The 13,061-nt window shown below is 43.0% G+C and overlaps 1 protein-coding gene across 1 annotated transcript in view; it reads right to left on the bottom strand.

Moving 5' to 3' along the window:
• The window catches only part of LOC109410943 (V-set and immunoglobulin domain-containing protein 1), a 162,377-nt gene extending 149,569 nt beyond the window's left edge, over nt 1-12,808 (bottom strand). The window contains exons 1-2 of the mRNA XM_062857397.1: nt 12,799-12,808; nt 6,338-6,470 (exon numbers count right to left, since the gene is read on the bottom strand). Coding sequence (XP_062713381.1) covers nt 6,338-6,470; nt 12,799-12,808 — 143 coding nt within the window. The remainder of the gene's footprint in view (nt 1-6,337; nt 6,471-12,798) is intronic.
• Nucleotides 12,809-13,061: the final 253 nt, after the last annotated feature.

Raw genomic sequence — 13,061 nt, 5'->3', positions numbered from 1 at the left:
AGCTCAGATATGATTCGTTATTTTTATAAATGAATTCGACAGTACAGGAAGAAATAGAAGAATTTTGAAAGATATGTAGGCTATAAGGCAGCATCAATTTATTACGTAACGCTAAAATCGACAATTTTTGACCCCCCCCCCCCCCCCCTCCCCCTCCGTAACGCTTTTTTGTATGAAAACCTGAAAATTTTTGTATGGGCCGTAACGCTTGGCCGTACTGCCCCCCTCCCCCTAGAGCGTTACGTAATTTGTGGATGGCGCCTAAAAGAGCACATATCTGCTTTTGAAAGATAAATTCGCAATATATTATTTAACGGAATTGCTGATTCACTCTCTACAAAGTTTTCTTGATTCATATTCACTTGTAATAATTGGATGTTCGGAAAGGCATATCCATCAAAATCTCCCTGTAATACAAGCAAGTATTTTCCGTTCCCCAAAATCTCACGCAACGGAGAAATGAATCTTGGAGCAATTTCATTATAAGAAGACGTCTGATATTTTAGAGCAGTCCCTGTAGGCTTCGTGAGAACAGGTCAGAAAAGGGGGTTCCAAGAAGCTTCAGCGGCGTTTCAGGGGGTTATTTCAGGGGATTTGGGGTGCCTTTTAAGGGCGTTCTGTCAGGTTTTGATAGAAATGAGGGGGTTTCAGGGACGTTTCAAGGTTCTTCAGGGGCAGTTCTGGGGATCTCAGGAGCCTTTAGAATGCGTTACAAGGGTTTGTGGGACGTTTCACGGCATTTCAAAGTAATTTCAGAGAATTTCAGGGGGTTTCAGGAGTTAATATGGCGTTCCTAGAGATCAAATAGGCGTATGATAGCATTTCAGGGGCGTTTCGAGGTATTTCAGGTCAGGGTCGTATCAGGGGGTTTCAAGAACATTTTTAAATCAAAAAGCATTTCAGGGGCGTTTCAATGAATTTTGGGATTGGGTCCCTGAAAATCTTCTGCAACTTCCTGAAACGTCTCAAAGATCCCCCTAAAACTCTCTCGGACCCCATGTAATGCACCTGAGCCGCTCAGAAACTCCCTAAAACTCCTCCGTAACGCTTCCGTAACGTATCTGATTCCCGCCGAAAATGCTCTAAAAGTTTCTCCAATCTCTCCAAAAACCATCTAAAATCCCTTTGTAACCTTATGTAACGCATCTCAACCCTCAAAAACGCCTGCCTAACGCCTCCGAATCCCTCTAAGACCCACTTGGACCCCATGTAACGCACGGAAGACCCCCGGAAACCCCCGAAAACGCCTCAAAAACCCGTTGAAAATCCTCTGAAACTCTCTACAAAGGATCCTTGTATGATTTCAAGGAGTTCACCCTGGAGGAAATTCTGAGGGAATTTTCGAAGAAATCCCTGGGGGAGCTCGTGGATGAATCTTTGGGAAAGTTTCTTTGAGGAGTCCGTGGAAAAATTCCTGAAGTATTCTCTTAGACCATTTTTGGATAAACTTCGGAATACATTCTTGGAGAAATTCCTGACCAAATCCCTACAGGAATTCCTAAGCTAATTTCTTGAAAAAATCTTGAGTAAATTTCTATGGAAGTTCTTGAAGAAATTGCTGAGGGAATTAATAAAAAAATTCCTAGATTATTTATCTAGGAATTATTTAGAAATTCTTGGTGGGTTCCCTGAGGAAATTTCTGAGAAATTCATGAAGGAGGGTTTCCTATGGAAATTCACAGAGAAATTCGGGAGGAATTTTTTAAGGAATTTCTGGAGGCATTCCCGAGGAAATTCCTGGATAATTCACTAAGAAAATTCATGCAGATATATCCGAGGAAAAGATCCTGAAGGAATTGCCGAGTAAATTTCTAAAGGAATTACCGAGGAATTCCTAAGGAAGTTCCAGGAAGAATTGGCTAGGAAATTTCCAGAGGTAACTTTAAGTGAAGCTCCCAAAGAAATTTCCAGAAGAGTTCTTGGGGGAATTCTTGAAGAAATTCCCTAGAGTATCTGGAGTGATCTCCCAACTCATTTCTGCAGAATTTCCCGCGACAAGTTTTGGAGGAATTCCCAAGAAAGCTCTTCAAGAAAAATTTCTTCAATACCTCCCGAAGAAAATCCTTTAGGAATTCTTGAACAAATTCGTGGGGAAAATCTCGAAGAAATTGCAGGAGGAGTTCTGGAGGACGTTGTTCGAGAAATTTCCGAATTCATGCAGGAAATTCAACAGATTTTTCTGTATGAATTCCCGAGAAAATATCTGGAGGAGATCCTGTGAAATTTTCTGTAGGATTTCCTGAGAAAATTCCTGAAAATTTCTGAGGAAATTGCTGAAGAAATTCTAGAGGAAATTCCTGGAAGAATTGCAATGAAAATTTCTGGAGCAATTTGAGAAGAAATTCCTTTTAAAATTCTAGAGGAAATTCCTGAACGAATATCCTATGAAATTCCTGGAAAATCACTTTGAAACATTGCTACAGGTATTTCGGAGAAAACTTATTGAATGATGTCTGAATAAATTTCTGAGGGCATTGCCAAGAAAATTCCTAAAGGAACTTTTCATTAAATCCTGATGAAAATTCCCAAGAAAATCCTGAAGAAACTCCCAAGGAAATTCCTAGAGAAAATTCCGAGGAAATTTTTTGAGGAAATCCTGAGAAAATTTCTGGAAGAATTTCTTAAGAAATTACTGGAAGAATTCCTAAGGAAATACCTAGGAATCTCTAAAATTTATACGGGAGTTTCCGTTTCCGGAGGAAATCAACGAATTTCCCGTATTGCATAACATTCCAGAGCAAAATCTTGGAGGAATTCCAGAGAAAATTTTTGTAGGAATTTGAGAGGAAATTTCATATAGAATTTTAGAGGAAATTCCTGTTGTAACTTTAGTTTAAACTCCTGATGAAATACCACAGAGAATTGCTGGAGGAATTCCATAAGAAATATCTGGAGGATTTGCCGAGGTAATTCCAGGAATATGAATTGAAATTCTTGGAGGATATCGCGAGAAAATTCCTGGAAGAATTTCCGATAAATTTCTGGAAGAATTCATCAAGAAATTCCAACAGTTTTCTTGAGAAATTCGGAAGGGAATTCGAGAAGAAATTTTTATATTTTTATTTTCAGGAATTCTATCTGAGATACCTATAGATATTATGGTTAAGGAGCAATTTCTCACGAAATTCCTGGAGGAATTCATGAGGAAATTCCTGGTGAAATTCTTGAGGGAATTGCTAGGGAATTTGAGAGTAAATCTCTGCAGGAATTTAAGTGGAAATTCCTTAAGGAACTCAAGAGAAAATTCCTGCTGGAACTCTCGTTTACCTGATGGAATTATAAATAAAATTTTCCGAAGAAATTTCTGGAGGAATTCGCATTCAAATTAAAAAAAAACCGGGGAAATTCCTGAAGGAATTCCAGAGAATATTTTTGAAGGAAATAAATTCTTGTGGGAATTCTTGAGGAAATTCTTGAAGGGATTTTGGAGAAAATTCCTGAAGGAATTCCAGAAAAAAAATCCCAGAGGAATTCCAGAGGAAATATTTGGAACCATTCGTAAGGAAATTTCTGTGGAAATTCCCGAGGAAATTATTTTGGAAATTCACAAGGAAATTCCTGTAGGATTTTTTGTGGAAATTCCTGGAGAAATTCCCAAGGAAATTCCTACAAGAATTCTTGGAGAGATTTCTGTAGGAATTTCTGAGGGTTGTCTTGTAGGAATCCCGAGGAAATTCTTGGAGAAATTCCTGATGAAATTCCTGAAGAAATTATTTGAAAAAATCCTGGAGGAATTTCAGAGAAAATATGTGGAGCATTCCTGCGGAAATATCTGGAGGAATTCCTGCGAAAATACCTGGTGTTTTTCTTTAGGAAATTGCTCGGGAATTCCCGAGGAAAATCCTGGAGGATTTTCCGTGAAAATTCCTAAGAAATTGACGTAGAAATTCCAAGACGAATATCCGAGAAAATTTCTAGAGAAATTCGCGAGAAAATCCCTAGAGCATACGCGAGGAAGCTTCAGAAGGAAGTCCCAAATAAATTCCTGTAAGAATTCCCGAGGAAATTCCTGTAGGAATTTCAGAGGAAATCCGCAGAGGAACTCCAGTGGAAACATCTGAAGAAATTCCCGAGGAAATTCTTGAAAAAATATTGAAGGAATTCCTTGAAAAATTCCTGAAGCAATTCCAGATTTTATTGCTGCTGGAATTTCCGATTCGAAGAAATTCAAAGAAAAATTCCCGAGAAAACTCCTAGAAGAGTTCTCGAGGAAATTCCGGTAGGAATTTCCCAAAAAATTCTTGAAAGAATTCCAGAGGAAATTCCTGTAGGAATTCCCGATGAAATTCCTGTAGGAATTCCAGATGAAATTCCTGAAGAAGTTTCGGAAAAAACCCTGAATGAATTCCGGAGAAAATTCCTTGAGGGATTCCGGAGGGAATATCAGGGGCAATTCCCGAGGAAATTCTTGGAAGAATTAATGAGAAAATTCCTGGTGAAATTCTAGAGGAAGTTGCTCAGGTATTTCTTAGGAAATTTCTGGAGGAATTCCCAAGGAAGTTCCTGGAGGAATTCACGAGGATATTCTTGTAGGAGCTTACAAGGAAATTCCTGTACGAATTCCCAAGGAAACTCCAGTAGGAATTCCTGAGGAAATTCCTGTAAGAATTCCTGACAAAACTGTAAAGGCATTCCTGAGAAAATTCCTGTAGGAATTTCCGAGAAAATACCTGGACGAATTTCCGAAGAAATTCTTGGAGAAATTTCCTGGGGAATTTCTAGTGGTACTCCAAAGGAAATTCATTAAATAAATTCCCCGTATTCCCGCAATCAATTCCCGAGGCAATTCCTGGAGGATTTCAAGGGGAAATTCCTGGAAAATTTCCAAAGTAAATTCTTCAATGAATTCCAGATGAAAGCTCTGCAGAAATTTGAGAGAAAACTACTTCCTGTTGGAATTATAGCTTGAATTGCTTATGGAATTCCAAGTAAAATTATCGGAGGAATTCCAGAAAAATATCTGGAAGATTTCCGGAGGAAATTCCTGGAGGAATTCGCATTAAAATTCTCGAAAATAAAATCGGAAAAATTGCTGAAGGAATTTCCCAGGGAATTTCTACAGGTATTGCGAAGGAAATTCCTGAACTAATTCTGGAGAAATGCCTGTTGGAATTCTCAAGGAAACATCTGGAGCATCCCAAGGAAATTCCAGTCGGAGTTTCCGAGAAAATTGTTGTAGGAATTCTCAAATAAATTGTTGTAGGAATTCTCAAGGTAATTCCTGTAGGAATTTCCGAGGAAATTCCTGAAGGAATTTCTGACAAAATTGCTGAAGGCGTTGCTTGGAAAATTTTTTGGAGGAATTCCCGAATACCTGGACGAATTTCCGAAAAAAAATCCTGGAGAGATTTCCTCATGCATTTCTGCAATAACTCCGGAGGAAATTTTCTGAGAGATTTCCTTAAAAAACATCCAGAGGCATTCCCGAGAAAATTCCTGGAGGAATTACCATGGAAATTGTTGGAGAAATGCCCTGTAAAACTTCTGGAGGAAATTTCATAAAAGTTGCTGTTAGAATTTTTGTGAAAATGTCTCGAAAAATTTTCGAGGAGCTTGCTTGAATAGTTTCCGAGAAAGAATTTCAAGGAAATCTCTGTGGGGATGGCAAAGGAATTTCTTGAAGGAATTGCAATGAATATTCCTGGTGGAAAACTTCTGGAGGCATTCTCGAGGAAATTCATGAAGAAATACCTGACGAAATCTCTGGAGGAATTCCTAAGGAACTTTCTGGAGAAATTTCTGAGGAAATTCGTGAAGGAATTCGTGGAGGAAGCTCTTGCAGAAAATCTCTATGAAATTTCAGAACCAAATTTTCCTGGGAATTCCTGGATTAGTTTCTGGTTGAATGGTAGGGCAAATCCCTTAAGGATTTTTTCGCTAAATACAGCTACATTCTCGGAAGGATTCACTGAAAAAGTGTACTGAAAGATTTCTTTTCGAACCCCTTACAGAAATATAGCATAGAGCTTCCGTAAAACTGACAGATAAAATGATCGAGACATCTCAAATTTGAAAAAAAATTGTCGTGAAGTTATGGTACGTAACCGAAAACAGTACCTTCAAGTAATGTTCCACTTCACCCAAAAATGTGGAACCAAAAACACAGATAAACATTCATTACTGTTTCACTTTACCAACTTCTGCCTATTTGTCAAATACCGCAACCGATTACCCTTTGCCTGCAATCGATCTCCCCTTGACAGCCCTTAATTATCGGTACTTAGCACTTGAATTTATATCTCTGCTAGCACACGAACAGAAAACCAACAAACCCCCGCCCACACCACCTCCACTCGAATAAATAAAGAAAAATCGGAATCGAAATCGAAATACTCACGTGTACAGTGGAATCGTTTGGCCATTCTTGTACCAGATGACCAGAATGGCCCGATCGCCGGCCAACGGTGCCGTGATGTTGCACTCCAGCTTGCCGGTGTTGCCCTGGACCGCCTCGGCCAGATGGAGCGGTGCTGCAATAAAGAAAAAAGAGACGAGACACGAAAAATAAGGAATTGAATTTAATTTATTGCGCCGGGGATTCGTAGGACAATGGGGCTCCGACTCTGTTCGGATTTCGATCGGTGCCCCAAGGAAGAATCTCCTGGCGGATTGGGTTATATGGGATGGACAACAGCGTTCGTTGGCGGTATAGATATCGAAAGGAAGATGGTAAATTTCATTTGACGATAAATTTTATTTAATTTTGTTTCGAGACAAGGACACAGCCGGGAGAGCGGATTCTTTACTATTCTTTTTTGGTCTTTAACGAACAACTTGCTGGTCTGGCAGCAGCGCATATTGATTCGAGGTGGATTTCAAAGAGGATGAACGGATGATTGAACTACTTGAGAATGAAGTTATGGAGCTGTAGAAATAACGATTATTTGCTGTGATGTTTTTATAAATCACATTATCTACAATGATATTTGAAGCATACGATTAAAGAAAATGCTTTTGTTCTCTTGCGACTTTAATTTGATTCACTTGTTCTGTAAAAGCATAGTTGCTTCAACACAGATTTAGAACAACAATTCAATAGCATTCTCATTAATCAAATGCGTCTGGCTTCTACATCGCCCTCGGCTCTCCAACCAACAGGCGAACTTCTTCACAATGTCATGAAATATTCGCGGATCCTTCTTCTTGATTTTGGTATTGGGCCTCAACTGAGACAGTGACAGCTATGCCCAGGAAAATTATGAACAATTGCATTACGAAATGATCCTGGACAGATCGGGCATCGAACCCAGACACCATCATCATGGTCATTCAAAATACCACCGTGTATTCCACTTCGACTATATGAGCCCTACAAAGCAGCAGCACATTACCAACATAATTACTCTCAAAATTGGACGTGATTGGAGTTCATTTTTTGTTGCTTCTGTCTGGAAAGTTTCATCCCTGTTTCGGTTCTTACCCCAACAACATCCTCAACAACCCCAACACAACTCAGTCACCGCCGCGATGAGGCTTGTTTTTGTAGCAAATAATCATTGAGCGCGTGGAGCATCAAATATTCCGAAACTTTTTCGGACCTTGTCCGCCCCAATTCCAGCCAAAACAATGTCATTATCCAGATAATTTTATTGTGTCGCGTTGGCGATTGTTTCGCTTTAGATTATTTTCGGACAGTAAAGCTGACACGTGCCGCTTAAAATTTGAAGTTTAGAAGCAGTTGAGATTTGAGACTGAAAAATACTTGAATTATTGTTTGACATTTATTTTATTAGGCTGGGTAACATTCTAGCGATGATATATAGTACACTATCAATAATGGATTGGAAGCTGAGCAGCAGGTAAACCCACTTTAGTTTATTTTGATTCGCATCGTAATTACTGTACGAAAATAGTTTTCCAGGGGGAGCTGACTGAACTAATTAAAACAACGACGGACGGTGTGCAAAACTGCGTAAGGGTTTCTGGTGAACTATCCAGTTCATTCGAATCTAGCCGGAGACTGCAACAAGGTGACAGGCTCTTATGCCTACTCTTCAACATCGCTCTGGAAGGTGTGATGAGAGAAGCCGGGCTTAACAGCCGGGGAATGATTTTCACAAAATCCGGTCAATTTGTTTGTTTTCCGGGCGACATGGACATTATCGCCAGGACATTTGAAACGGTGCAGAGCTGTACAGTGTACACAGGTGGAACCAAACACGACCGAATCCGTCTGGGTAGTAATGTTACGATAGACGGAGATGCCTTCGAGGTGGTGGAGGGTTTCGTCTACCTTGGATCCTTACTGACGGCTGACAACAACGTAGGCCGTGAAATTTGGAGGCGCATCATCAGTGGAAGTCGGGCTTACTACGGGCTCCAGAAGAAACTGCGGTCGAAAAAGATTCACCCGCGCACCAAATGCACCATGTACAAAACGCTAATACGACCGGTGGTCCTCTACGGGCACGAGACATGGACCATGCTCGAGGAGGACCTGCAAGCACTCGGAGTTTTCGAGCGACGCGTGCTAAGGACGATCTTCGGCTGTGTGCAGGAGAACGGTGTGTGACGGAGAAGGATGAACCATGAGCTCGCTGCACGCACGGCGAATTCAGCATCCAGAAGGTGACCAAAGCCGGAATGATACGGTGGGTAGGGCCGGACAACAACTCTGCAAAACTGGTGTTAGCAACTGATCCGGTTGGCACAAGAAGGCGTGGAGCGCAGAGAACAGAATGGGTGGATCAGGGGGAGCGTGACCTGGCAAGCTTTAGGCGTGACCGAGGATGGAAAGCGGCAGTCACAAATCGAGTGTTGTGGCGTACTATTGTTGATTATGTGTTAAATGTGATGTTGAACAAATAAATGTATGTTATGTATGTATGCAACATGTTGTATATTTTCTTGGTAATAATTAGAATGTTTTCGATTTTGAAAATTTGTCCCTACTAACCGCCTACTGGTGAAAACTCGAACCAAACGGCAACTTTTCTGGAAGCCCTTGATCTACCACAACTTTGTCGAAGACGCCATCTTTCAAAATAATCAGGATCCTGAGATATGTAAATTGAAAATTTGTATGCCCTCTAGTGCCACCTGGTGGTGGAATTTCGAAACAAATGTCCCATTATCTGCAAGTCCTTGATCAGCCAAACAACTTTGCCAAAAATACCATACTTACCTTACCTTACCGGTCAGGCTAAGGCCGGGGTGGCCTCTGCTGTACATAGTAGCCGCCTCCATTCCACTCGGTCCATGGCTGTTTGTCTCCAGTTCCGCACTCTGCGTAGGGTCCGCAGATCGTCCTCCACTTGGTCGACCCACCTAGCTCGCTGCGCTCCACGTCTTCTTGTACCGGTCGGATGACTCTCGAGAACCATTTTAGTCGGGTTGCTATCCGACATCCTGATGACGTGACCCGCCCATCGTAGCCTCCCGATTTTCGCGGAATGGACGATGGTTGGTTCTCCCAGCAGCTGATGGAGCTCGTGGTTCATTCGCCTTCTCCAAGTCCCGTCTTCCATCTGCACTCCGCCGTAGATGGTACGCAACACCTTCCGTTCAAAAACTCCAAGGGCGCGTTGGTCCTCTGCACGTAGGGTCCATGTTTCGTGCCCATAGAGGACGACCGGTCTAATCAACGTTTTGTAGATAGTTAACTTCGTGTTACGGCGAACTTTATTCGATCGTAGAGTTCTGCGGAGTCCAAAGTAGGCACGATTTCCTGCCACAATGCGCCTCTGAATTTCTCTGCTGGTGTCGTTGTCGTCGGTCACCAGTGAGCCCAAGTACACGAATTCTTCAACCGCCTCGATTTCATCACCGTCGATATGAATTCGGGGTGGCGGGCGCGTTGATTCCTCCCTGGAGCCCTTTGCCATCATGTACTTTGTCTTCGACACATTAATGACTAATCCGATTCGCCTGGCTTCACTCTTTAGTCGGATGTACGTTTCCGCCATCGTCTCAAATTTACGAGCAATAATATCAATATCATCGGCGAAACCAAGCAGATGAACGGACTTCGTGAAAATCGTCCCACCCGTGTTTATCCCCGCACTTCTCATTACACCCTCCAAAGCAATGTTGAACAGCAAGCACGAAAGACCATCACCTTGCCGTAACCCTCTGCGAGATTCGAAGGGACTCGAGAGTGTCCCTGATACTCGAACTACGCACATCACTCGATCCATCGTCGCCTTGATCAACCGTGTCAGTTTATCCGGGAATCCGTATTCGTGCATAATCTGCCATAGCTGTTCTCGATCGATTGTATCATACGCCGATTTGAAATCGATGAACAAGTGATGTGTGGGCACGTTGTATTCGCGGCATTTCTGCAACACCTGGCGGATGGCGAACATCTGGTCCGTTGTAGCGCGTTCGCCCATAAATCCAGCCTGATATTGCCCCACGAACTCTCTTGCAATCGGTGATAGACGGCGGCATAAAATTTGAGAGAGTATCTTGTAGGCAGCGCTCAGTAGTGTGATCGCGTGGTAGTTCCCGCAATCCAACTTGTCGCCCTTTTTGTAGATGGGACACACGATACCTTCCATCCATTCCTCCGGTAATACTTCCTCCTCCCAAATCTTGGTAATGACCCAGTGTAGTGCTCTCACCAGTGCTTCTCCACCGTATTTTAGAAGCTCGCTTGGTAGTTGATCTGCTCCAGCGGCTTGGTTGTTTTTCAACCGGCCAACCTCCTCCTCAATCTCTTGGAAGTCAGGGGCCGGAAGTCTTTCGTCCTGTGCACATACTCCTAGATCTGTTACCACGCCACCTTCGGTACTTGCAACGTCGCCATTGAGGTGCTCATCGTAATGCTGCCGCCACCTCTCGACCACCTCACGCTCGCTCGTGAGAATATTCCCGTGATTATCTCGGCACATGTCGGCTTGTGGCACAAAGCCTCTGCGCGAGCGGTTCAGCTTCTCGTAGAACTTTCGTGTGTCCTTAGCGCGGTACAGCTCTTCCAGCGCTTCGCGATCTCGTTCTTCCTGCTGGCGCTTCTTCATCCGGAAGACTGAGTTCTGCCTGTTCCGCGCCTGTTTGTAACGTGCCTCATTCGCTCTCGTACGGTGTTGCAGCATTCTCGCCCATGCTGCATTCTTCTCGTTTTTCAACTGTTCACATTCGCCGTCGTACCAGTCGTTTCTGTGATTCGGAGTCGCGAAGCCTAGTGCTGTAGCCGAGGTACTACCTATGGCGGATCGGATGTCCCTCCAGCCATCTTCAAGTGTAGCTGCGCCAAGCTGCTCTTCCGTTGGTAGGGCCACTGCTAACTGCTGCGCGTAGTCTTGAGCCACTTCTACGTTACGAAGTTGCTCGATGTTGAGCCGCGGCGTTCGACTTCGACGCGTGGTGATAACTGTCGAAAGTTTTGAGCGCATGCATACAGCTACTAAGTAGTGATCCGAATCTATATTTGCACTGCGGTATGTGCGGACGTTGGTTATATCTGAGAAGAATTTACCGTCGATTAGAACGTGGTCGATTTGGTTTTCTGTTTGATGGTCGGGTGCAAAGTTTACGCATCGCTGCAAAGTTTACGCATCGCTGGCCGTTATCATTCGATACGGCGTGCAGGCTGTTTCGCCCGATTACCGTACATTTATGTACACGTCTGTACATTTCCTCCCTTCCTACCTGCGCGTTCATGTCGCCGACAACGATTTTCACGTCACGCGGCGAGCAACCATCGTATGTTTGCTCTAACTGCGCGTAGAACGCTTCTTTCTCGTCATCGGGTCTCCCTTCGTGTGGGCAGTGGACGTTGATGATGCTGTAGTTGAAGAAACGGCCCTTAACTCTCAACATGCACATCCTTGCGTTGATCGGCTGCCACCCGATCACACGTTGTCGCATCTTGCCCACCACTATAAATCCTGTTCCCAGTTCATTGGTGGTGCCACAGCTTTGGTAGAAGGTAGCCGCTCGATGCCCGCTTTTCCACACTTTCTGTCCAGTCCAACAAATTTCCTGCAACGCCACGATGTCGAAGTTTCGGGGATGTAGTTCGTCGTAGATTATCCTGTCACATCCTGCGAAACCTAGTGACTTGCAATTCCATGTACCAAGTTTCCAATCGTAATCCTTATTTCGTCGCGTGGGTCTTTGCTGATTGTATCGAGTCGTATTTTCTCCTATGTTATTCGCAATTGGGATTTTTACGGGTGGCTTATATGGCCTAAGCCAACACTCCTGCCTCGCCGGAAGGCCATTGCGCCAGTTCTGTTTAACGTCCCAACCAACACTGGGATGACCCATCAGCGTCTACCACCTTGGATCTAGCTGGGCGCGGTGCAGCGTTTCTTACTCAGCCGCTGGATGCCAGAACAGACGCTGTTTGAGCCGCACCTCCTTGGTGAACAGACACTCGGATCGTACCTCTTCAATCTAGCTGAAGTCAGAAGGACAACAGTGCCCAGGCTGCACTACCAGCTAAGCACACAACTCTTAGCTGGCGGTCTTTGTCATCGCTTGACCCGTGGAAGCATGAGGTAGGAACTTGTGAGAACCAGAGCTATATTGGACGCTCTCCTTATCGACTCACCGTTTTGCAGCCCACTAAGTTTTCATACCAATGTTAAAAAAAGAGATTTATACATTTATACGGAGGGTTGCACAAGGCAAGGCTTTCTAAAGATCAAATTAAAATTTGATCTTTTTGAGTTATGATTATGAAATTCTCGTCTATCCGGGTGTAGAAATATCCAAAGATATTACCCGCAGAACCGCTGACGCTGGAGCAATTACTGTTGGAATCCATGTACGATGAAGCAGGATTGATAAAGCAATGCTGTCTTTACTGATAGAATATGTTTATTTGCTTCTTAATAAATCAAAACATACCTGGATGCATTTATAAATGGATTTTTGAAAGGAATTTCAACATCTGAGTCGAATTTTCGCAAAAATCTTGGGTTGAATTCTTGAACTTACGGAAGATAATCTGAAACAATGCAAGGAAAATTCATGAAAAAATTGAAGGAAGATATTCTGCAGAAAAAAAAGAGAAATAGTTTAAAAAATAAATCCCTGAGAAAACCTTGGTGAAAACCGATAAAAAATACTTTTTTTATGAAATTTATGAAGGATTTTTCGAATAACCAGAA

This window comes from Aedes albopictus, chromosome 3, assembly GCF_035046485.1.
Source record: "Aedes albopictus strain Foshan chromosome 3, AalbF5, whole genome shotgun sequence".
Taxonomy (NCBI): Eukaryota; Metazoa; Arthropoda; class Insecta; order Diptera; family Culicidae; genus Aedes; species Aedes albopictus.
Note: the sequence above shows the minus strand (reverse complement) of the source record. Positions and strands in the feature narration are given on the sequence as shown.